The sequence below is a fragment of the Oncorhynchus gorbuscha genome, linkage group LG12 (genome assembly GCF_021184085.1).
Source record: "Oncorhynchus gorbuscha isolate QuinsamMale2020 ecotype Even-year linkage group LG12, OgorEven_v1.0, whole genome shotgun sequence".
Taxonomy (NCBI): domain Eukaryota; kingdom Metazoa; phylum Chordata; class Actinopteri; order Salmoniformes; family Salmonidae; genus Oncorhynchus; species Oncorhynchus gorbuscha.
Genome location: NC_060184.1, coordinates 42,358,269 through 42,383,463, shown reverse-complemented (window position 1 = coordinate 42,383,463; position 25,195 = coordinate 42,358,269). Strand labels below are relative to the sequence as shown.

Genomic DNA, 25,195 nt, shown 5'->3' with positions numbered 1-25,195 from the left:
GCACATTTCCAAGAAGAAATCTTAAAGCATTATTTTCAAGAATCCCATTTCTTCTTAAGTTCTTTCTTAGGAAGAAACTTAGGAAAAACCTTAAGAACATTTCCAATAACTTTATTGAAGAATAGCAACTTTGCTTAACTTTCTTCTTAAGTCTATAGTTAAGGAAAACATGTCAGTTAAGAAGAAATATCTTTTTTGTGTGAAGGTTTTGTGAATCCGGTCCCTGATCCTAGATCAGCACTCCTATTCTGAGACTGGTACATACGGCCCCACAGCGGTCTATATGAAACAGACATATATGAAAGACATTGAAACAGAACAATTCCTTATCATAAGCATTTATCTGAAGTAAGACTATGATACAATTTGAATTTGAATACTATAAAAATAGTCAAAAGTAGAGGGAGCAAGAGGGCCAAAGAGACAGTGGGGAGGACAAGTAGAAATGGGAATGCAAGGATTAGGCGAGGGAGTACAAGAATGATCAAAATGATCATCCGAGGACACATTCCCCTCCCCTTCATCTCATAAACTGCATATCATTGACCTTTCCTTGTCTCCTATCCCAGATCCTACACCCCCTCCCAACACACACACACATCCTCTGTCCCTCCCTCCCTCGGTGAGATGCCCATCTATCCTCATACTGTATGGAAGGAAAGATGATGCACTAGGCTGGTGTATGATGAGATGTCAGAAATAGACTGTAGGATAGGGCTGCAGAGTCGAGGAATCTGGTCAGGGCCAGGTATGACTGAGTGTAGTGTGTCTCCTGGGGACCGGGGAGGAGAGGTGAGGTGGGTGAGGTATTTAAAGGTAGATTAGAAAAGGCTAAATATGGCTGTCTATATGGGAGCTAATGGACTTAGGATGGTTAATGAACATCACCCTCTCCGCCCTCCGAGTGTGCCTGTGTGTCTGGAAGAGTGTGTGTGAGTCTGTGTGTAGAAGTGAGTGTGTGTGTGTTTGCAGGTGTGTGTGAATCAGGGCGGGTGTCTACAGCCATTAACCAGAGGAGCAGACGGCCACACACACACACACACACACACACACACACACACACACACACACACACACACACACACACACACACACACACACACACACACACACACACACACACACACACACACACACACACACACACACACACACACACACACACACACACACACACACACACACACACACACACACACACACACACACACACACACACACACACACACACACACACACACACACAAAAGGGGTGGGCTGGGGGGGGGGGTGAAGAGAGGGGCACGTCTCACAGGAGTGGCGGGCTTATTGGAACCCCAAAATAGCTCCTCAATACATAAACCCAAATATCATCCCATTTATCATGTAGAACCAGCAGAGTAGAGATGAGAATGGGAGAGAGAGGAGAGGATAGAGGAGAGGAGAGCAGAGATCTGTATAAACCTTGCGGTCTGTCTCTCCTACATTTGCAACATTGTTTCAATATTCAAATTCGATCTCCAGCTGTCTCATAGTGATGAATGTGTCGGGATGAGACCGACAGGCAGGCAGAGTGAGCACATTTTCTATGCCAGGTGAATTTGCGCCTCATTAGTTAATTTTTATGGATGAATCCAAAAAAATGTCACTAGAAAACAGCTTAAACAAATACAAATGCAGCTACATTGCTGTTAGTCTGGCTAGACTTTTTGACGTGACTAAGTTAGCCGTAGTTGACTAGCTAGCAAGCAAGGGATAAGAACGTTGTCAGTCAGTATGGCAATGGAACATTTAGAACAAACTACTGGATCACGTCCATAGATACAGAACAAAAAGACTGTGAACAACTGGGTTGCGTCTCTGACAACCGAACCGATAGAACGGATGGTCGGCTTGGTTAGCAACCCTAGATTTGTATTGGGACTACATCTCGAGGAAGGTTGAAATTAATCAAATAATCAAAATAAAGTTAATAAAAATTTGTCAAGTATTATTTAAATATGTTGGTAACCATCCCCTCAAAGCCTGTGCATTCGGAAAGTATTCAGACCCCTTGAGTTCTTCCACATTGTGTCACGTTACAGCTATGTTTAAAAATGTATCAAATTGGTTTTTGCTCATAAATCTACACACAATACCTCACAATGACAAATTCAAAAACAGGTTTTTAGATATTTTTGCAAATGTATTACAAATAAAAAACGGAAATATCACATTTACATAAGTATTCAGACTCTTTACTCAGTACTTTGTTGAAGCACCTTAGGCAGTGATTACAGCCTCGAGTCTTCTTGGGTATGAAGCTACGAGCTTGACACACCTGTATTTGGGGATTTCAGGGCAAGGAGTTCAATATTGGCTTCATCAGACCAGAGAATCTTGTTTCTCATGGTCTGAGAGTCCTTTAGGTGCCTTTTGGCAAACTCCAAGTGGTCTGTCATTTACCTTGTATTGAGGAGTGGCTTCCGTCTGGCCACTCTACCATAAAAGCCTGATTGATTGAGTGCTGCAGAGATGGTTGTCCTTCTGGAAGGTTCTTCCATTTCCACAGAGGAACTCTTTCAGAGTGACCATCGAGTTTTTGGTCACCTCCCTGACCAAAGCCCTTCTCCCCCAATTGCTCAGTTTGGCCGGGCAGCCAGCTCTAGGAAGAGTCTTGGTGGTTTCAAAGTTCTTCCATTTAAGAATGATGGAGGCCACTGTATTCTTGGGGACCTTCAATTCTGCCAAAATGTTTGGGAATCCTTCCCCAAATTTGTGCCTCGACACAATCCTGTCTCGGAGCTCTACGGACAATTCCCTCGACCTCATGGCTTGGTTTTAGCTCTGAAATGCACTGTCAACTGTGGGACCTTATATAGACAGGTGTGTGCCTCTCCAAATTATGTCCAATCAATTGAATTTACCACAGGTGGACTCCAATCAAGTTGTAGAAACATCTCAATGAAAACAGGATGCACCTGAGCTCAATTTCAAGTCTCACAGCAAACGGTCTGACTACTTATGTAAATAAGGTATTATTATAGGTTTTTTATTTTGAATACATTTGCAAAAATTTCAAAAAACTGTCCTTGCTTTGTCATTATGTGGTATTGTGTGTAGAATGATGAGGGAAAACATTTACTTGATCCATTTTAGAATAAAGTTGCAACAAAACAAAATGTGGAAAAAGTCAAGGGGTCTAAAAGCTTCCCGAATGCACTGTGTTCAGCAGTATCAATATATCCTCCAAACAACGGCTTTGAAGGCATTATCACTTCAATAGAGGCGTGTGATCTTGTCATGCTGCTGTTTAAAGCTCCAATGGAAGCTGGGGTTGCAACCCCAGAGAGGACCAGAAAGAAAAGCTAGCGAGGCTAAACTTGCTGATGTATGGAGACTGGGAGGGCTGCTGAGTAGGCAGGCACACACACACACACACTCTCTGAAGGAAGGAGAACTAGTAGACAGAAGGCAGTCTATCCACTATTGCCTTATGCAGAGGAAAATTAAACATTGTCTTCAACAAACACACTGAGTAATAGTGTCCAGGGCTTAGCTACAGATTGGAATTATCCCCCTCTCACCTTCTACCCCTGTGACTCTGGGTCAATAAAATGTCCACAGAACAGCTGCATTAAACTCCATTGATTATAACCCACTATCTATGACGAAGGAAGGATAAAACGTGAGGGTGCAGATGAAAACCGCTTGTCCAGTGACAGCAGGAAATGAGCCAGGCCTGTGCATCACCCCCAGACGCTGCAAAGAGGGACCGATACACTGGGCTAGTCTGGTGTGGTGAGGGGACACATCACATTACCGTGGGTTACCGAGAGAGGAAACTAGGGTCACAGAGGGGACTGGAGATGAAGGGGAGAAGAGGGCAAGACAGCTGGTTAAATGGCTTTAGTGGATTGTACTCTATGGGTCAGGGAGACCCCTTTCCTTCTTACCAAACTGGAAAAACATATCACCAAAAGCAGTAATGCACAGAAGTGAAGTGAAGCGAAGTGAAGTGAAGTGAAGTGAAGTGAAGTGAAGTGAGTGAGTGAGTGAGTGAGTGAGTGAGTGAGTGAGTGAGTGAGAGAGAGAGAGAGAGAGAGAGAGAGAGAGAGAGAGAGAGAGAGAGAGAGAGAGAGAGGAGGGAGGAATGGAGGAGAGTGAATTATACTGAGAGAGAGTGAGAGACCTGATGAAGGGGGTGTAGTCCATAGGTAAGTGGTGCTGGGAGGGATCTGGTTGGCTGAGGAGAGCCAGCTCCTGATTGGACGGACTCATATGAGCATCAGGAGACTGGGAGTGGATAGCTGCAGGAGAACCAGAAAAATACACATCACTAAACCTACTGTTCATTACTGGTGATCATTCCTTTCATCAACTGTTCTACAAAATACAATATGAAATTAAATACTCAGAGGTGTGCAGGTGAGTTTGCAGAGTGTGGTACCTGGCTCTCCACTCTCTGTTCCATCAGTGGGTGTGTCTGCATTGGCCCCACTTAGGAGTTTGTTAATGAACTGTAGTCTGGACTGGAGGGCCTGAAACACATTACAACATCCTCAATACTGTTACATATCTATTGATATTGATTATTACTCAATCACCATGTCATGAGAGAGAGAAACAAAAAAGGAGAGATACACTATAGAGTCAGTTCTACCTTGATACACCTGCCAGGCTCAGCGGTCTCCCAGGCCTGTTTCATAGCTCTGATTTCATCCAGTCTCTCTGTGTCCTTCCTCACCTCAATTACCTCCGCATCACACTGGTCACTCACCACACGCAGCGTCCAGTAAGGCTTCGACTGATCCAGGCTCTATAAACACAAATAGCCTTCATAAGGGAGGTTACAGATATCTCCCAATATCTTTTTCTTATGGCACTATAGCCAGCCAGTCTTGCATAAAGAGAGAAGACACAGCTCCAAGTCATGATGTACTCACCTGTCTATCTCATCCATGCACATGACGGAGGATCATTTCTCAGCTCATCTATTCACAAATCATATCCGCTCTCCCTCGTTAAGCTAGTGCTGCATCAAAGGTGCAGCAAAAACAACGGCCACGTCAAAATTGAAATTTAGTCAAGGAGAGAGCGCTTTTAGAGAAATCTGCCTTTCAAATGGCATTTTCTTTAGTGGTTGTGACAAATATGCTGTGGAGAAAAGCAATTACAAAGGGAGCAGAGCATGGTCAGAGCTACAGCTTTAGTTAGGTCTATTAAAACAATACAGGGTTGCCTCCCGAGTGGCACAGCGGTCGAAGGAACTGCACCGCAGTGCAAGAGGCCTCACTACAGACCTAGGTTCCCAGGCTGTGTTGTAGCCGGCTGCAACCGGGAGACCCATGAGGCGGTGCACAATTGGCCCTACGTCGTCCGGGTTAGGGAACGGTTTGGCCGGCAAGTCATTATCCAATCACGCTTTGTGATTGGATATATATATATAAATATTTAGAGTACCAGTCAAAAGTTTGGACACACCTACTCATTCAAGGGTTTTTCCTTATTTTTACTATGTTCTACATTGTAGAATTATCGTGAAAATATCAAAACCATGAAATGACAATTATGTAGTGTCATGACTGCTTCACTGTGGGGATGGTGTTGTCATGACTGTCCTGACCAGGTCAGGTGACAGGAGACCACAACCCTACAGATTATCTCTCAACCCCAACAGAGGAGGAGAGATCTAGGGGTCTGAAGATGTGGGGGTTTTATGACCCCTCACGCCCCTGGTAAATCTCAGGCCACAGACAAATTCCTTTGTCCTGTTACTATGGAGAACCAGCCTCAGAACATTAAACATGAAATATAGGGACTTTGGAACAATGGTTTCCGTCAGCCACAATAGTGGTCATGACGATAGATGGAATATGAAAATGTATGTCATTTTGGTTTTGTTATTAAAGGTTAATAGATGACATTATTACGAAAACATTGTAACGTGAAGAGTCTTCCTAGTATATGTTTAATGTTTATACATTGTACGTTGTGTGGAAAATGTCCAAATCAAAGGGAATGTTTTGGGGAAGATGAAATGTGAAGTTAGTTGTCTAAAATTGGGTTTGAGTAAAATCTAGACCATGCCTCATTAACTTGGTACGCCCAGTGAATTGCCCTAAAGGCGATTACGCCCACTTTTGACCCAAGGGTATAAAACCTGTGAGTAGAGAATTTACAGGAAGACTATGTGACCCAAGCTGCAAACAAGGTCGAAAAAGTCAACGAACCCAGAACGCAACACAAGTTTGAAGACAAAGAAATTGTTTTCTACCAAAGCTACGGATGAGTAGCTGTGTCTAAGCGGGTGAATTCAAGTCAAACCACCTAGCCTCCATCTCCCATCGAATCGTGGCATCTACACTATTTCTGTGAGCTCTGAGCTACAGAGTTGTCTGTCCTCAGAAGACCCCTTCCAGAGCAAGGGTGAGGGAACAGACTCCTAAGCCAAAAGGACACTGACATCAGGAGGACGATCAGAGAGGTGCGCTGGAGTAGTGCGTCATTGAGCAGCCTGAACGGTCCCCTGAACGGTCCACACAGAGAATCCTCTGAGATCTACCCCACGTAATTACATCATTATATTCTGACCCATAAGAGCAGCAGTTTGAACGGTCCTCTGAACGGTCCACACAGAGAATCCTCGGAGATCTACCCCACGTAATTACATCATTATATTCTGACCCATAAGAGCAGCAGTTTGGGGCAAGGTTAGGGTAAGAATAGCATAGCTGACAAATTCACCCAAATGTATTTTCTCTCGTGTACTTTATTTTTCCTCTCTCCCTTTGAAATCCCCATTTTGGGTAACACGCGCCATAGTGTGTTGGCCCGTTATACTAAGTTCTAATCAATAGCCTATAATGTGTTTTGTCTATGTGTATCTTTTATCATCATTTTAGCTTTTTAGTAAATACATATTCAACTAAGATTGGTGTGGTACGAATTCATTGGTGAGACCCGGGTCCATGCAGATTCACGGGCTATATGACGTTCAGAACGAGATTGTAAGAGGTAACTGGTTAATTAGCGGCTGTTGTGAAAATCGATATTCTTTGAGTTAATTTGGGAAATAGAAACTCAATAAAAACTAGTTTTCCCATGGTGCCCCAGGTTAATGGGTTAATAATTGCTTGATTCAGTTAATCACGCAATTAGAAACTATTAATCATTCGATGAACAACAGTCATCACATTAACTAATACAACGTCACGACAGTAGTAACCAAAAAAAGTTTTTAATCAAAATAGATTTGAGATTCGTCAAAGTAGCCACCATTTGCCTCGATGACAGCTTTGCACACTCTTGGCATTCTCTCAACCAGCTTCACCTGGAATGCTTTTCCAACAGTCTTGAAGGAGTTCCCACACATGCTGAGCACTTGTTGGCTGTTTCTCCTTCACTATGCGGTCCAACTCATCCCAAACCATCTCAATGGGTTGAGGTCGGGTGATTGTGGAGGCCAGGTCATCTGATGCAGCACTCCATCACTATCCTTCTGGGGTCAATGTCATGTTAAAAAACAATAATAGTCCCACTAAGCACAAACCAGATGGGATAGCGTATCGCTGTTGAATGCTGTGGTAGCCATGCTGGTTAATTGTGGCTTGAATTCTAAATAAATCACAGACAGTGTCACCAGCAAAGCACCCCACACCATCACACCGCCTCCTCCTCTATGCTTCACAGTGGGAACCACACATGCAGAGATCATCTGTTCACCTACTCTGCATCTCACAAAGACACAGAGGTTGGAACCAAAAATAAAACATTTGGACTCATCAGACCAACGGACAGATCTCTACTGGGCTACCGGTGTTTCTTGGCCCAATCAACTCCCTTCCTCTTATTGGTGTCCTTTAGCAGTGGTTTCATCGCTGCAATTCGACCATGAAGGCCTGATTCACCAAGTTCACTTCTAAACAGTTGATGTTCAGATGTGTCTGTTACTTGAACTCTGTGAAGCCTTTATTTGGGCTGCAATTTCTGAGGCTGGTAACTCTAATGAACTTATCCTCTGCAGTAGAGGTAAGTCTGGGTCCTCCTTTCCTGTGGCAGTACTCAGGAGAGCCAGTTTCATAATTTATTTTTAATCTTTTCACTCCGGTATCTCTACTTGCACATTCATCTTCTGCACATCTATGACTCCAGTGTTTAATTGCTACATTGTAATTATTTCGCCACTGTGGCCTATTTATTGCCTTACCTCCCTTATCTTACCTCATTTGCACACACTGTATGTATACTTTTTCGAATGTGTTATTGACTGTATGTGTGTTCATTCCATTCATTCCAAACCTTGATGGTTTTTGCGACTGCACTTGAAGAAACTTTCAGAGTTCTAGAAAAGTTCAGCATTGACTGACATTCATGTCTTAAAGTGATGATGGACTGTCGTTTCTCTTTGCTTATTTGAGCTGTTCTTGCCATAATATGGACTTGGTCTTTTACCACATAAGGCTATGTTCTGTATACCAACCCTACCTTGTCACAACACAACTGATTGGCTCAAATGCATTACGGAAAGAAATTCCACAAATTAACTTTTAAGAAGGCACACCTGTTAATTGAAATGCATTCCAGGTGACTACCTCATGATGCTGGTTGAGAGAATGGATTGAGATAATCGAATACACTTATTAGGTTAGTCAAAGGCCAAAGCTGCAGGTAACACAACCATTTAGTAGATGCACAACTAATACTTTGAATCCTAAATAAACAAAGGAACAACTAGGTTATTATCAAGTAATGCCCATATTTTGCTTTCTAATGTCTATGTAAACAGCGTAGGGTATAATAATCAGCGGTGGTCAGCTGTCAGTTTGTAGTGTTACCTACCGTTTCCATCCTGGAGCCAGGCTTGGCTGGGGGTTTGTCCTTGTCCTTGTCACCTTTGCCCTTGCGACTGCCCTTGGGGGTGGATGACTTCTGGCCTTCGCTGCTCTGGGCTTCACCACTGACCGGAGTTGCCGGGTCCTCATGCTTCTCCCCGTGCACTATGACCAAGGACCAATGAGAACAGAGGTCAACGATCAGATGGTCAGTAGCAGGACAGATACACGCACTGAACCTATCAATCAAAGGAAAATCAATCAAATATATTTGTATAGCTCTTATTAAATATACATAGAGTGGCTTGCGAAAGTATTCACCCTCCCGTTGTTATGCAGGTGAATGAGGACCCAAAAGCGACTTGGCGAAAACAGAGTTTTAATCCAGTAAAGTTACTTTACAAACAAAAGGCATAATACTACTCGTAATGACGAGAACAGACTGGAGACTTGATCAAGAACTGCAGGTTGCCTCGGGAAGGCACTTGAACGTAGCAGACTCAGACACCTGCTCACCACGCAGCATCTGAGGGAAACACGACACGACAGGGCGATACATAGACACAGCACGGTGAATAATAGACAAGGATCCGACAGGGCAGGAACGGAAAACAAGGAGAGAAATAGGGACTCTAATCAGGGAAAAGGATCGGGAACAGGTGTGGGAAGACTAAATGATTGATTAGGGGAATAGGAACAGCTGGGAGCAGGAACGGAACGATAGAGAGAAGAGAGAGCGAGAGAGTGAGAGAGGGAGGGGGAGAGAGAGGGATAGAAAGAGGGAAAGAACCTAATAAGACCAGCAGAGGGAAACGAATAGAAGGGGAAGCACAGGGACAAGACATGATAATCAATGACAAAACATGACACCCGTAGCATTTTTCCCATTTTATTGACTTACAACCTGGAATTAAAATAGATTTTTGGGGGGTTTGTATAATTTGATTTACAAAACATGCCTACAACTTTGAAGATGCAAAAAATGTTGAAACATACAAGAAATAAGACAAAAAAACAGAAACTTGAGCGTGCATAACTATTCACCCCCCAAAGTCAATCCTTTGTAGATCCACCTTTCGCAGCTCTGTGGAGTATACGGCCTAAAGTGGTCCTTTGGACAGATACTCCAATCTCCGCTGTGGAGCTTTGCAGCTCCTTCAGGGTAATCTTTGGTCTCTTTGTTGCCTATATGATTTAATGCCCTCCTTGCCTGGTCCGTGAGTTTTGGTGGGTGGCCCCATCTTGGCAGGTTTGTTGTGGTGCCATATTCTTTCCATTTTTTAATAATGGTGCTCTGTGGGATGTTCAAAGTTTCTGAAATGTTTTACCTGATCTGTACTTCTCCACAACTTTGTCCCTGACCTGTTTGGAGAGCTCATTGGTCTTCATGGTGCCGCTTGCTTAGTGGTGCCCCTTGCTTAGTGGTGTTGCAGACTCTGGGCCCTTTCAGAACAGGCGTATATATACTGAGATCATGTGACACTTAGATGGCACACATGTGGACTTTATTCAACTAATAATGTGACTTCTGAAGGCAATTGGTTGCACCAGATCTTATTTAGGGGCGTCATAGCAAAGGGGCTAAATATATATGCCCGCACCACTTTCAGGTTTTTATTTATTTTTATTTTTTGAAACAATTTATATTTGTCATTTCACTTCAAGAATTTGGACTATTTTGTTTATGTCCATTACATGAAATCCAAATAAAATCAATTTAAATGACAGGTTGTAATGCAACAAAATAGGAAAAACACCAAGGGGATGAATACTTTTACAAGGCACTGTACAGTATGTCAAAAAAAGCACTTAGCAATGCAAGCCTGATAGATACCTTGATATTTTAATAACTTCTTGTCTTGATTAGAGATTATGTGAGAGTATTCTGTGAATTATTCTGTGAGAGTAATCTGTGCATTGTGTATCTGACTTGTTTAGGTCTATATTCCTGTCAAGGTCTGATGCCTTCCTGCTATTTACACAGTGGAATGGCAACGATCAAGCCATTCCAAACAACATTTCCACAAGGGAACGCCATTTGTGCGATACCATAATTGCTTTGAAAAACAACCAACGTGCATTTCCAATTCTGCTTGACAGGGCATTAAATGAAAAGCAATTATCCAGCCATTAAAATTAGGCAAAATTGTGTTTTTAATCCAAAAGTATTATGACCAATTTAGTCATTCGCATTAGTCCGTTCACACTCTATTGAGTAAAGATTAAGTGTACAACCACAACATCAGTGTGTGTTGGAGACAGTGTGCGTGCTAGATGGCACTGTTGCACAGTGTTGGCTAGTACTACTGCAAATCAATGCAAAGCTACTGCTGCTATTCTTCAAGTCCCCCTTTTCCAATAGAAATTATTGATAATCCCTCATTTTAATTGACAACCTGTCACATGTACTGAAGGGGTTGATAACTACAGAGCATGATGCTCACCACACCCAGTCATTGTGATCCCGACTCAACACTACCAATAACATCCCTATTCAGTAAACCCCCCCCCCTCCCTCCCCGTTTTCACATTTAATAGAAGTCCCTCTGTTTAGTCCATATCACAGACAATAATATCAAGGAAGTGAAGCAATGGCAATGGCTAGCAGTGCTGCGCCACAGGCCCAGCTTGGAAATCACCCAGTACTACAGTGCATTCGGAAAGTCTTCAGAACCCTTGACTTGTTCAACATTTTGTTACTCTACCCCCCCCGCCCCTTATAAACCTACCCATAATACCCCATAATGACAAAGGAAAAAAAATGTTTTAGAAATGTATAACACGTGTAAAACATTAATATTCAGTACCTTGTTGAAGCAACTTTGGCAGCGATTACAGCCGTGAGTTTTATTGGGTATGACGCTACCGTCATTGTAAAAAATAATTTGTTCTTAACTGACTTTCCTAGTTAAATTAAGGTTAAATAAAAAATGAAATAAAAATACAAGTTGGCACAACTGTATTTGAGGAGTTTCTCCCATTCTTCTCTGCAGATCCTCTCAAGTTCTGTCAGGTTGGATGGGGTGCGTCCCTGCAAAGCCATTTTCAGGTCTTTCCAGAGATGTTCGATTGGGTTCAAGTCTGGGCTCTGGCTGGGCCACTCAAGGACATTCAGAGACTTGTCCTGAAGCCACTCCTGCGTTGTCTTGGCTGTGTGCTTAGGGTCGTTGTCCTGTTGGAAGGTGAACATTTCACCCCAGTCTGAGGTCCTGAGCGCTCTTGGAGCAGGGTTTCATCAAGAACCTCTCTGTACTTTTCTCTGTTCATCTTTCCCTCGATCCTCACTAGTCTCCCAGTCCGTGCCGCTGAAAAACATGACCACAGCATGATGCTGCCACCACCGTGCTTCACCATAGGGAGTCCATCCAGACATGACACTTGGCATTCAGGCTAAAGAGAATCTTGGTTTCATCAGACCATGTTTCTCATGGTCTGAGAGTCCTTTAGGTGCCTTAGGCAAACTCCCAAGCGGGCTGTCATGTGCCTTTTACTGAGGAGTGGCTTCCGTCTGGCAACTCTACCATAAACGCTTGATAGGTGGAGTGCTGCAGAGATGGTTGTCCGTCTGGAAGGTTCTCCCATCTCCACAGACAAACTCTGGAGTTCTGTCAGAGTTACCATCGGGTCCTTGGTCACCTCCCTGACTAAGGCCCTTCTCCCCAGATTGCTCAGTTTGGCCGGGCAGCCAGCTCTAGGAAGAGTCTTGGTGGTTTCAAACTTCTGCCATTTAAGAATGATGGAGGCCACTGTATTCTTGGGGACCTTCAACTCTGCATTACTTTTTTGGTACCCTTCCCCAGATCTGTGCCTCGACACAATCCTGTCTCGGAGCTCTTCCTCCAGTTGCTTGGTTTTAGCTCTGACATGCACTGTCAACTGTAGGACCTTATATAGACCAATATGTGCCTTCCCAAATCATGTCCAATCAATTGAAATTACCACAGGTGGACTCTAAACAAGTTGTAGAAACATCTCAAGGATGATCAATGAAAACAGGATGCACTCAAGCTCAATTTCGAGTCTCAGTGCAAAGGGTCTGAATACTTGTGTAAATAATGCAAAACATTCTGAAAACCTGATTTTTGCGTGGTCATTATGGGTTATTGTGTGTAGATTGATGAGGAAAACATTATAAGGCTGTAAAGTAAATACATGTGGAAAAGGGGGTCTGAACACTTTCTGAATGCACTGTATATACTATGTGGAAGATTTATTTGTCATCGGTATGTACACTTATATCCAACCTGTATCCTAAAGAGAAAATAAACTTTGCCCTCCTTTAAGTAAACAAGCAGTCATGTTTCAATCACATGCATTAAGCAGACCATTTCCTAGTCATTTAACCAGGACCAAGTCAATGAAGAACCTGCTATCATTCTAAGTGTATTGAGGTGTTGGTTGAGGGGCTTCAACGGCCAGTAGCAGCTACAAAGAGAGCATGATGTAACCATGAGCTGTTCCCACACCGCTGAGACACAGAGTTAAACTGGGCAAAATTAATTCACTTTCCTGCTGCCAAGATATTTCCCAGGGTACCAGGGGGCAAGAAGCCAACTTCATTTGACTTCATGACCCAGTTTCACTGGCTTATTGGAAAACTAAGGGGGGGCACACACACACACACACACACACACACACACACACACACACACACACACACACACACACACACACACACACACACACACACACACACACACACACACACACACACACACACACACACACACACACACACACACACACACACACACACACACACACACACGCGGAAAACTCAGTAACCCAGTCATGTTTTTACACTAACGACCAGCACTTTAAAACATCATGTCAGATCTATTAGACAAATAGGACTCTCGTTTCCTTTAGAATCAATAGACACATACCGGTAGGCATGAGAATTCAAGACTGCCTCAATGGACACTGACACACACGCACATGAATACATAGAGAACCTGATTTTCTGCTGTGCAAACTGAATGGGTACAGGAGTTACTTTCCAGATTGCAAGATTGAGAAGACAAAAGGAATTCTAATATTATTAGGCAAACAATTATCTTCAGGCAATCATGCAAATCTGACTGGACTCACCTCGTCTCACCAACCTAGGAAAAACTCCCTAGAAAGGCCAGAACCTAGGAAGAAACCTAGAGAGGAACCAGGCTATGAGGGAGGCAAATCCTCTTCTGACTGTGCCATGTGGTGATTATAACAGAACATGGCCAAGATGTTCAAATGTTCATAGATGACCAGCAGGATTAAATAATAATAATCACAGCTATAGTCATCTGCCTTTCATTAGGGATTTGATTAAAGCCCCATGGCTACTCACAGGGAGAACAGACAGACCTGCCTGCCTGCTGCATATCTGGCACATTTCAGATGCAACATGCAAAATAATACGCTCGGAAAACAAACACAGGGATGCGACATCCGATCAGAATTCAGAGGAAAACATTGGGGGCTTCTGAAATGCAATATGTAATATGGAAATGTAATTACTATCCTCGTGCATATTGGGGGCATTATCTGAATTGCAATGTGAATGAATAATATGATTCCAACCCAAATAGTCAGTATATTTTAAAGTAAAGTTGAAACCTGACCAAAAATAACCCCAATATCTCATTGGGATATTAGCCTATTGCTTCAGACAGCAGAGTAGTGTACCTGACCACAGATGGGGTGAAGTGAGGTGACCAGAGTGGACAAACTGTCCGAGCCAGAAGAGAAGATTCAAACTCGTTTTTTTGGTCTGGGACAAAATTCAAGAACTCAGTACAGGTCATATCCCCCTTCATGTCATTCACTCCCACAGATTACAAACAAACTTGTCGGTGGGACTTGGATGGCCTTGCTTAATGTCTGTGCAGAAGAGAATATTATAATTCCGAGCCTCTCATTGGCTGCTGGGCTCTCTCTGTGGCAGGATTGTGGGTATTGTTGCATTTGCGATTTTCTGGTGTGTTCTCTATGGGGCCTGCTGAAGGAGATTGTGCATCTATGAGTGGCTGGTGTGAGTACCTTTCATCTCGTTCCTCTCCAGCTCCCTGAGCGTATGGACGAAGGCCATCTGAGAGTTGTCAAGAGCCCAGCTCTTATGCAACACCTCCGCCACCACTATGTACTTATGACCCTGAGAGAACGAGAGACAACAGTCATCCACAACAACAACACCCACAAACAAGTACACCTCTACCTGCCCTGCACTATGCACACGACCTTCAAATTCAGGGAACACAGCCAACAATTCTAGCTATAGCAGTAATAGCATTTCGGTCTGAGACGAGAGAGAAAGAGAAAAACATCATAACACAACCGCCACAGATAAACATCAGCAGCACCTAAAGCCACTGTCAGTGATACAGTATGTACTGAGTCACAGAGATAGAGACACAGTAAATATCACATTTAGTTCGTTTTTCCCTTTGTGATGATTTAGATACATGTATAACATAGTTCTAACAGTATGCTGTTTAGAGTGGTGTAAAAGCAGTTTGCAAGTGAGCATCAATATGTTAGTGTCGGGGCCACCAGCATCTTGATAATTGACTTTGGCTCCAAGCCACTATAATCCTGATCAATACCTCTTCATTCTGATCTATCGTACCTGAACATCACTCCATCTGATCAGAGGTTGGGCTCTCGAGTGGCGCACTGGTCTGAGGCACTGCATCTCAGTGCGAGGGGCGTCATAACAGACCCTGGTTCGATTCCAGGCTGTATCACAACCGGACGTAATTGGCAGTCCCATAGGGCGGCGCACAATTGGCCCAGCGTTGTCCGGGTTTGGCGGGAGTAGGCCGTCATTGTAAATAAGAATTTGTTCTTAACTGACTTGCCTTGTTAAATAAAGGTTAAATAATAATTTTTGAAAAAGAGGTTCGCCAGTAGCTCATTAATATTGATGCTACAGGGTTGTTTTTGCTGTTTGATGTAACAGAGCTGAGAGAATGCTCAATAATTTGCCTCTTGAAGAGAGGTTTCACCCAAAGACAGCGAAGTCCATTGAAGGGTACAAAGTGACTCAGATAAACAGTAGCCGAGAGTGTGTGTGAACCAAATTTTCCGATACCGTCTGTGTGAGGTCTGGCGGCAAACTCAGTAGCGACTCATAAATCATGTCAAAATTAGAGCCTGCCTGATAGGTAGAGAGATAAGCGAGCATACGATAACAAAACAACTCCCCAATTATTTTGTATCTTCACTCCACATCCAACCCTTTGCTTCCTACTTCCCCTAGTCCAGAGTGTGGGTCTGTGTGTGTTACAGCAGAATCTTTCATATGGGCGATGGTTGAAAGGTGAGCTGTCAGCGGTGATACCATAGTCTCCATGGGCGGCTGGGTCTGGGCGTGAGGCTGGTTCTGGGTCTGGTCGGTCAGGTGGGGAGTCTCCATGGCCATGCCTTCCTGGCCCCCTCCTCCCTGGGTAGAGCCTATCACTCTGGCCTCTTCCTGACTCTGCTTTCCATCCGCCTGGGGGGGTCCGCAGGAGGCGGCTGTGACACGCAAAACACAATATTGATTTTCATTGACACATCTACCATTGAGGGGAGTCGACCTGGTTATTTCACAGTATTATACACTAACGGAAAACAGTCATTTATATGGTAATTTAGGGTATTATTAAGAGTAAAAATTGTACTCTGAAATGGTTTACTGCAGTATACTGTAAATTATGGTGCATTGTGGGAAAATGTCATGGGCAGAGAAAGAATTGCTGCATTTCAAATGGTACTGTAATACCACCCTAATGAAAACAGTACTGTGCCGTATCTTTGGAGCGCCAAAAACCTTTTGACCATTCGTAGGTGCATGGTATTGTTGTTTCTGGCTCATTAACATATGTGGAGGCATGCCTTATAATAGGCTATATTAGTTATACACATGAGTGAGGTTGCTGTAAGAATTTTAATTACAATTTAACATGTAAAGGGGACAGATTGGAGTGGCTGCCAGTCTTAAGCGTTAAATGGTTGAGCGTTTTGCCCCGCAGTCACCGCCAGTTTGGATGCCTTTGTTAAGGCCTCTAGAAGTGCAAGTCATATAAAACACCAAATGTTCATGCTGTAATGTGCAAACACTATACCTAGCATCAAAACTGCTTGTACCAATCCCTTGTAATTACAGTAAAATACAAAACACCTCCATTCATTCATTCATTCCGATTACGCTATTGTACTGTCATAACACAGTACTTGCTTTGATACCGTATTTATAATACAGGAGACGTACATAATTGTACTTTCCACTGAACATGCCTGTTACTGCCAAATTCACAGCAACCCCTTTACAGTGTACATACTAAAATGTTAATATGCAGGTTAGATCGAATATTCAGTCCTCAGTTTCACTTTTCTATCATTTGTCCCCTGACCAACTCACTAATTACAAATTACACAATTCTGAGAGACTCTTATCCCCTTGCCCAACCCTACAGGGAACATTCACCCTCAATTGTTGTTTACTCTGCCATCAGTAAAGTTTAAGTATCAGAAAACAGCATTGTTGATTAATGTTGTGCCTTCCGGACTGGATCTGATTGTGATTGACAGGTTGGCTGCAGGCCTGGCTGATAGACAATTCATTGATTAAAATCTAATTATATTTGTCACATACACATGTTTAACAGATATTATTGCGGGTGTAGCGAAATGCTTGTGTTTCTAGCTCCAACAGTGCAGTAATATCTAACAATTCATAACAATACACACAACCTAAAAGTTAAAGAATGGAATTAAGGAATATATAAATATTAGGATGAGCAATGTCGGAGTGGCATTGACAAAAATACAGTAGAATAGAATACAGTATATACATGAGATGATTAAAGCAAAAATATGTAAACATTATTAAAGTGACTAGCGTTCAATTATTAAAAGTGGCCAGTGATTTCAAGTCTATGTATATGGAACATCAGCCTCGAAGATGCAAGGTTACGTAACCACTTGGAAGCCACTTAGTGATGGCTATTTAACAGTCTGATGGCCTTGAGATAGAAGCTGTTTTTCAGTCTCTCGGTCCCAACTTTCATGCATCTATACTGACCTTGCCTTCAAGATGATAGTGGGGTGAACAGTGGCTCGGGTGGTTGTTGTCCTTGATGATCTTTTTGGCCTTCATATGACATCGGTTGCTGTAGGTGTCCTGGAGGGCAGGTAGTTTTCCCCCGATGATGCATTGGGGAGACCGCACCACCCTCTGGAGAGCGCTGTGGTTGCGGCCGGTGCAGTTGCCATACCAGGCGGTGATACAGCCCGACAGGATGCTCTCAATTGTGCATCTGAAAAAGTTTGTGAGGGTTTTAGGTGCCAAGCCAAATTTCTTCAGCTTCCTGAGGTTGAAGAAGCACTGTTGTGGACCATTTCAGAACGTTAGTGATGTGTACCCCCCGAAGAACTTGAAGCTTTCCACCTGCTCCACTGCGGTCCCATTGATGTGGATAGGGGAGTGCTCCCTCTGCTGTTTCCTGAAGTCCACGATCAGCTCATTTGTTTCGTCGACATTGAGTGAAATGTTATTTTCCTGGCATCACACTCCAAGGGCCCTCACCTCCTCTCTGTAGGCTGTCTCGTCATTGTTGGTAATCAGTTCTACTATTGTTGTGTCGTCTGCAAACTTGATGATTGAAATGGATGTGTGCATTGCCACGCAGTCATGGGTGAACAAGGAATACAGGAGGGGTCTGAGCACACACCCTTGTGGGGCCCCGGTGTTAAGGATCAGCAAAGTGTAGATGTTGTTTTATACATTCACCACCTAGGGGCAGCCTGGCAGGAAGTCCATGACCCAGTCGCACAGGGCAGTGTTCAGACCCAGGACACCGAGCTTAATAATGAGCTATGGTGTTGAATGTTGAGCTATAGTCAATGGACAGCATTCTTAAATAGGTATTTAATCTCCCGTCCAGATGGGATAGGGCAGTGTGCAATGCGATGGCGATTGCATCTTCTGTGAACCTGTTAGGGCTTTTTGTAACCTGAAGTGGGTCTAGGGTGGCCGGTAAGGTAGAGGTGATATGATCCTTAACTAGCCTCTCAAATCACTTTATGATGACAGAAGTGAGTGCTACGGGTCGATAGTCATTTTAGTTCAGTTACCTTTGCCTTCTTGGGGACAAGAACAATGGTGGACATCTTGAAGCAAATGGGGACAGTAGACTGGGATAGGGAGAGATTGAATACGTCCGTAAACACTCCAGCCAGCTGGTCTGCGCATGCTCTTGAGGACGCAGCTAGGGATTCCGTCTGGGCAGGCAGCATTGCGAGGGTTAACACGCTTAAATGTCTTACTCACGTCGCCCACGGAGAAGGAGAGCCCACAGTCCATGGTAGCAGGCCACGTCGGTGGTACTGTGTTGGGTGAAGAAGGTGTTTAGCTGTCGGTGTCTGAAGTGGCTAGTTTTCCATTTGTAGTTTGTGATTGTATGTAAACCCTGCCACATACAGTACCAGTCAAAAGTTTGGACACACCTACTCATTCCAGGGTTTTTCTTTATATGTGCTATTTTCTACATTGTAGAACAATAGTGAAGACAATAAAACTATGAAATAACACACAATAACACAGAAAAATGTAGTAACCGAAAAAGTGTTGAACAAATCAAAATATACAGTGGCAAGAAAAAGTATGTGAGCCCTTTGGAAATACCTGGACATCTGAATAAATGGATCATAAAATGTTATCTGATATTCATCTAGGTCACAACAATAGACAAACACAGTCTGCTTAAACTAATAACACACAAACAATTACACGTTTTCATGTCTTTATTGAACACACTGTAAACATTCACAGTGCAATGTGGGAAAAGTATGGGAACCCTTGGATTTAATAACTGACCTTCCTTTGGCAGCAATAACCTCAACCAAGCGTTTTCTGTAGTTGCGATTCAGACCTGCACAACGGTTAGGAGGAATTTTGGACCATTCCTCTTTACAAAACTGTTCAAGTTCAGCAATATTCTTCGGATGACTGGTGTGAACTGCTTGAGGTCATGCCACAGCATCTCAATATTGAGGTCAGAACTCTGACTGGGCCACTCCAGAAGGCGTATTTTCTTCTGTTGAAGCCAGTCTGTTGTTGATTTATTTCTGTGGTTTGGGTCATTGTCCTGTTGAGCTTCACTTGGAAGACAGAGAGCCTAACAATCTACTGCAAAATGTCTTGATAAACTTGGGAATTCATTTTTCCGTCGATGATAGCAAGCCTTCCAGGCCTTGAGGCAGCAAAGCAGCCCCAAACCATGATGCTCCCTCCACCATACTTTACAGTTAGGATGAGGTTTTGATGTTGGTGTGCTGTACCGTTTTTTTCCTCCACACGTAGTGTTGTGTGCGCCATCCAAACTACTCAACTGTAGTTTCATCTGTCCACAGAATATTTTTCCTGTAGCGCTGTGGAACATCCAGGTGCACTTTTGCAAACTTCAGCATTTTTTTTTGGGACAGCAGTGGCTTCTTCCGTGGTGTCCTCCCATGAACACCATTCTTGTTTCGTGTTTTGCCTATCGTAGTCCCGTCAACAGAGATGTTAGCATGTTCCAGAGATTTCTGTAAGTCTTTAGCTGACACTCTAGGATGCGTCTTAACCTCATTGAGCATGTCATGTTTTGTCATATATTGTCTTGTCCTTGTGCTTTCCCTTCTGTTCGTTTCCCTCTGCTGGTCTTATTAGGTTCGTTCCCTTTTTCTATCCCTCTCTCTCCCCCTCCCTCTCTCTCTTCTCTCTATCGTTCCGTTCCTGCTCCCAGCTGTTCCTCATTCTCCTAACTCACTCATTTACTCTTTTCACACCTGTCCCCTATTTTGCCCTCTGATTAGAGCCCTATTTCTCCCCTTGTTTTCCGCTTCTGTCCTTGTCGGATCCTTGTATGATGTTCGCTGTACTGTGTCCTTGTCTCGCCCTGTCGTGTTTTGTCTCCTTCAGATGCTGCGTGTGAGCAGGTGTCTTAGTCTGCTACGGTCGGTGCCTTCCCGAAGCAACCTGCAGTCAATGGTCGAGTCTCCAGTCTGTCCTCGTTACTACGAGTGGATTTAAGTTTTTTCCTGTTTTGTTTTCTTCTTGATTTTTCCAGGATTATTACTTTTGTCATATACTGGAATAAAGACTCTGTTTTCGTTAAGTCGCTTTTGGGTCCTCATTCACCTGCATAACAGAGCATTCTGCGATGTGGTCTTGCAGTCATCTTTGCAGAACGGCCACTCATATTAAGAGTAGCAACAATGCTGAACTTTCTCAATTTATAGACAATTTGTTTTACCATGGACTTTTAAACACCAAGGCTTTTAGAAATACTTTTGTAACCCTTTCCAGCTTTACGCAAGTCAACACTTCTTCATTTTAGGTCTTCTGAGATCTCTTTTGTTCCGGGTTTCAGGCAATGCTTCTTGTGAATAGCAAACTCAAATTTTGTGAGTGTTTTTTTATAGGGCAAGGCAGCTCCAAACAACATCTCCAAACTCATCTCACTGATTGGACTCCTAACTAATAGGACTCTTGACTCCAATGAGCTTTTTGAGAGGTCATTTAGCCTTGGGGTGCACATACTTTTTCCAACCTACACTGTGAATGTTTAAATGACGTATTCAATATAGACTACAAAAATACAATAATTTGTGTGTTATTAGTTTAAGCACACTATGTGTGTCTATTGTTGTGACTTAGATGAAGATCAGATCCAATTTGATGACCAATTTATGCAGAAATCCAGGTAATTCCAAAGGGTTCACATACTTTTTCTTGCCACTGTATTTTATAATTGAGATTATTCAAAGTAGCCACCCTCTGCCTTGATGACAGCTTTGCACACTCTTGGCATTCTCTCAACCAGCTTCATGAGGTAGTCACCTGGTATGCCCTTCAATTAACAGGTGTGCCTTGTTAATTTGTGGAATTTATTTCCTTAATGAGTTTGAGCCAATCAGTTGTGTTGTGACAAGGTAGGGGTGGGTATACAGAAGATGTCCCTATTTGGTAAAAGACCAAGTCCATATTGTGTCAAGAACAGCTCAAATAAGCAAAGAGAAATTACAGTCCATGAAAGTTTATTCAAGTTCAGTCGCAAAAACCATCAAGCTCTATGATGAAAGGAAGTCCCAGAGTAAACTCTGCTGTAGAGGACAAGTTTCTGCCTCAGAAATTGCAGCCCAAATGAATGCTTTGAACAGAGTTCAAGTAACAGACACATCTCAACATCAACTGTTTAGAGGAGACTGCGTGAATCGGGCCTTCATGGTTAAATTGCTGCAAAGAAACCACAACTAAAGGAGACCAAAAAGAAGAAAGGACTTGCTTGGGCCTAAAAACACGGACAATGGATATTAGATGGTGGAAATCTGTCCTTTGGTCTGATGAGTCCAAATTTGAGATTTTTGGTTACAACCGCTGTGTGTTTGTGAGACGCAGAGTTGGTGAATGGATGATCTCTCAGTGGTTCCCACTATAAAGAATGTAGGAAGAGGTGTGTTGGTGTGTGGGTAATTTCCTGGTGACACTGTCAGTGATTTACTTAGAATTCAAGGCATACTTAACCAGCATGGCTACCACAGAATTCTGCAGCGATACGCCATCCCATCTGGTTTGCGCTTAGTGGGACTATCATTTGTTTTTCAACAGGACAATGACCCAACACACCTCCAGGCTGTGTAAGGGCTATTTGACCAAGAAGGAGAGTGATGGAGTGCTGCATCAGATGACCTGGCCTCCACAATCACTCGAACTCAACCCAAATGAGATGAGGGATGAGTTGGACCGCAGAATGAAGGAAAAGCAACCAACAAGTGCTCAGCATATGTGGGAACTCCTTCAAGACCGTTGGAAAAGCATTCCAGGTGAAGCTGGTTGAGAGAATGCCAAGAGTGTGAAAAGCTCTCGGAGGCAAAGGGTGGCTACTTTGAAGAATCTAAAATAAGAATCTAAAATACACTTTTTCGGTTACTACATGATGTATTATTTTATAGTTTTGATGGATTCACTATTATTCTACAATGTAGAAAATAGTAAAAAAAGAAAAACACTTGAATGAGTAGATGTGTCAAAACTTTTGACTGGTACTGTACGTCTCATGTCTGAGTCTTTGAATTACGACTTCACGTTGTCTATATACTGACGTTTTGCCTGTTGTGATTGCCTTACGGAGGGAATAACTACACTGTTTGTTTTCAGCCATATTCCCAGTCACCTTGCCATGGTTTGCGCGTTCAGTTTTGTGCGAATGCTGCCTTTTATCCATGGTTTCTGGTTAGGATAGGTTTTAATAGTCACAGTGGGTACACCATCTCCTATAAACTTCCTGATAAACTCAGTCCCCGTATCCATGTATTTGTCGATGTTATTCTTAGAGGCTACCCGGAACATATCCCAGTCCGCGTGATCAAAACAATCTTGAAGCGTGGATTACGGTAGAACATACCAGTGTTGAATAGTCCTTATCATGGGTAGTTTCTGTTTGAGTTTCTGTCTTTTGGAAGGGAGGAGCAAAAAGGAGTCGTGATCAGATTTACTGAAGGGAGGGCGGAGGAGGGCTTTGTAGACATTTTGAAAAGCTGAGTAACAGTGGTCCAATTTTCTCGGAGCGAGTGCTATATTCAATGTGTTGGTAAAAACTTCGGAAGCATTTTCCTCAAATTGACTTTGTTGTAATCCCCAGCTACAATAAATGCATCCCCAGGATATGTGGTTTCCAGTTTGCTTGAAGTCCAGTGAAGTTCTTTGAGGGCTTGAGAGTGAAAATCCACGGCTGTGACTATAACCGAAGAGAATTCTCTTGGGAGGAAATACGGTCGTCACTTGATTGTGAGGTATTCTAGGTCAGGTGAACAAAATTACTTGAGTTTCTGTATGTTAACACAATCACACCATGAGTGGTTAATCATGAAGCATACACCCCGCCTTTCTTCTTCCTGGAGGGGTTATTCCTGTCTGCGCGATATACTGAGAACCCTGCTGGCTGTATGGACAAAGACCGTATTTCCCGAGAGAGCAAGGGCCTTTTTAAAGGCTGACAAACAGAGAGACATCACCATGAAGTGATGCCGCTGCGATGTTCGCAGTGTGGCCGAGAGAGAGAAAGGCTGGCACTGCAGAATCTGAGCAAGAAATGCACAGTTACCATTACACTGACAACAAATGGGTAGTATCATACACTCACATAAACAGAATACCTTACCCTCCCCTACGTATGTATTTGGACAGTGATGCTAAAAAGTTAAATGTGGCTCTATACTCCAGCATTTTGGATTCAAGATCAATTGTTTAATTTGCAGGTTATTTCCATTAATATCTGATTTACTATTTGAAGATATCATAAGATGTCCAAGGTATTTGGAGAAATTTCACTTATAGTGTACCAAAGTAGTCAAAAGTGAAAGTAGTTGGTCCTATATTCCCAACATATTTTTTTATTTAACCTTTATTTAACTAGGCAACTCAGTTAAGAACAAATTCTTATTTACAATGACAGCCTACTGGGGAACAGTGGGTTAACATCCTTGTTCAGGGGTAGAACGACAGGTTTTTACCAGCCTTTCGGTTACTGGCCCAACGCTCTAACCACGAGGCTACTTGCCACCCCCAATGACTACATCAAGCTTGTGACTCTACAAACTCGTTAGATGCATTTGATGCATCTTACCATTACCAATAATGGGGGAGATAAGCATTTTGATCTTTGTCCCTCTGTAACTTTCTCACCCATCATTATTCACGATTCATTCATGATTATCCATAATCATGGTAGTATCATGTAGAAATGTTCTAACATTTCTATTCCTAATTACAATAAAAGTGACTCCAAGTGACTCCACAATACATTATTCACAAGTCAGTTAGGAACAAATTCTTATTTTCAATGACGGCCTAGGAACAGTGGGTTAACTGCCTGTTCAGGGGCAGAACAACAGATTTGTACCTTGTCAGCTCGGGCATTTGAACTTGCAACCTTTCGGTTACTAGTCCAACACTCTAACCACTAGGCTACCCTGCCGAAACACAACAAACACAAGCAGTAAATGTCTCCAACAAGTTTGTAGAATCACAAGCTTGATGTAGTCATTTGTGTGCAAGGAATATGGGACCAAATACTAAACACATTTGAATACTTTAACCCTCATCCTATCAACATATTTTACATATATGGATCACCAACTGAGGTCATTTTGACCCCAAGAAGAAACTATTGGAAAAGCAACAATCATAGCCCAATATCACCTTAATTCTTATCAAAACATCATAAGACATATAAATAATGTTTTCTGAAATAGAAATGACCAAAACAGCCTGGTATTTTAGCAAAAGTACAGTTAATTTGCATATTCTGTAAAACTTCCAATATAAATGTGTCCCTTCAATAAAGCACAGATTTTAGTACTAAGTACTAAAAAAGCTGATTTACCATCATTTG

General features: G+C 42.8%; 1 protein-coding gene across 2 annotated transcripts in view; it reads right to left on the bottom strand.

Annotated features, from left to right (window-relative positions):
- The window catches only part of adgb (androglobin), a 134,951-nt gene that overhangs the window by 4,895 nt on the left and 104,861 nt on the right, over positions 1–25,195 (bottom strand). For both annotated transcript variants that reach the window (XM_046292151.1, XM_046292152.1), the window contains exons 29-34: positions 16,117–16,292; positions 14,817–14,928; positions 8,800–8,957; positions 4,622–4,777; positions 4,409–4,499; positions 4,151–4,268 (exon numbers count right to left, since the gene is read on the bottom strand). In XM_046292151.1, coding sequence (XP_046148107.1) covers positions 4,151–4,268; positions 4,409–4,499; positions 4,622–4,777; positions 8,800–8,957; positions 14,817–14,928; positions 16,117–16,292 — 811 coding nt within the window. The remainder of the gene's footprint in view (positions 1–4,150; positions 4,269–4,408; positions 4,500–4,621; positions 4,778–8,799; positions 8,958–14,816; positions 14,929–16,116; positions 16,293–25,195) is intronic.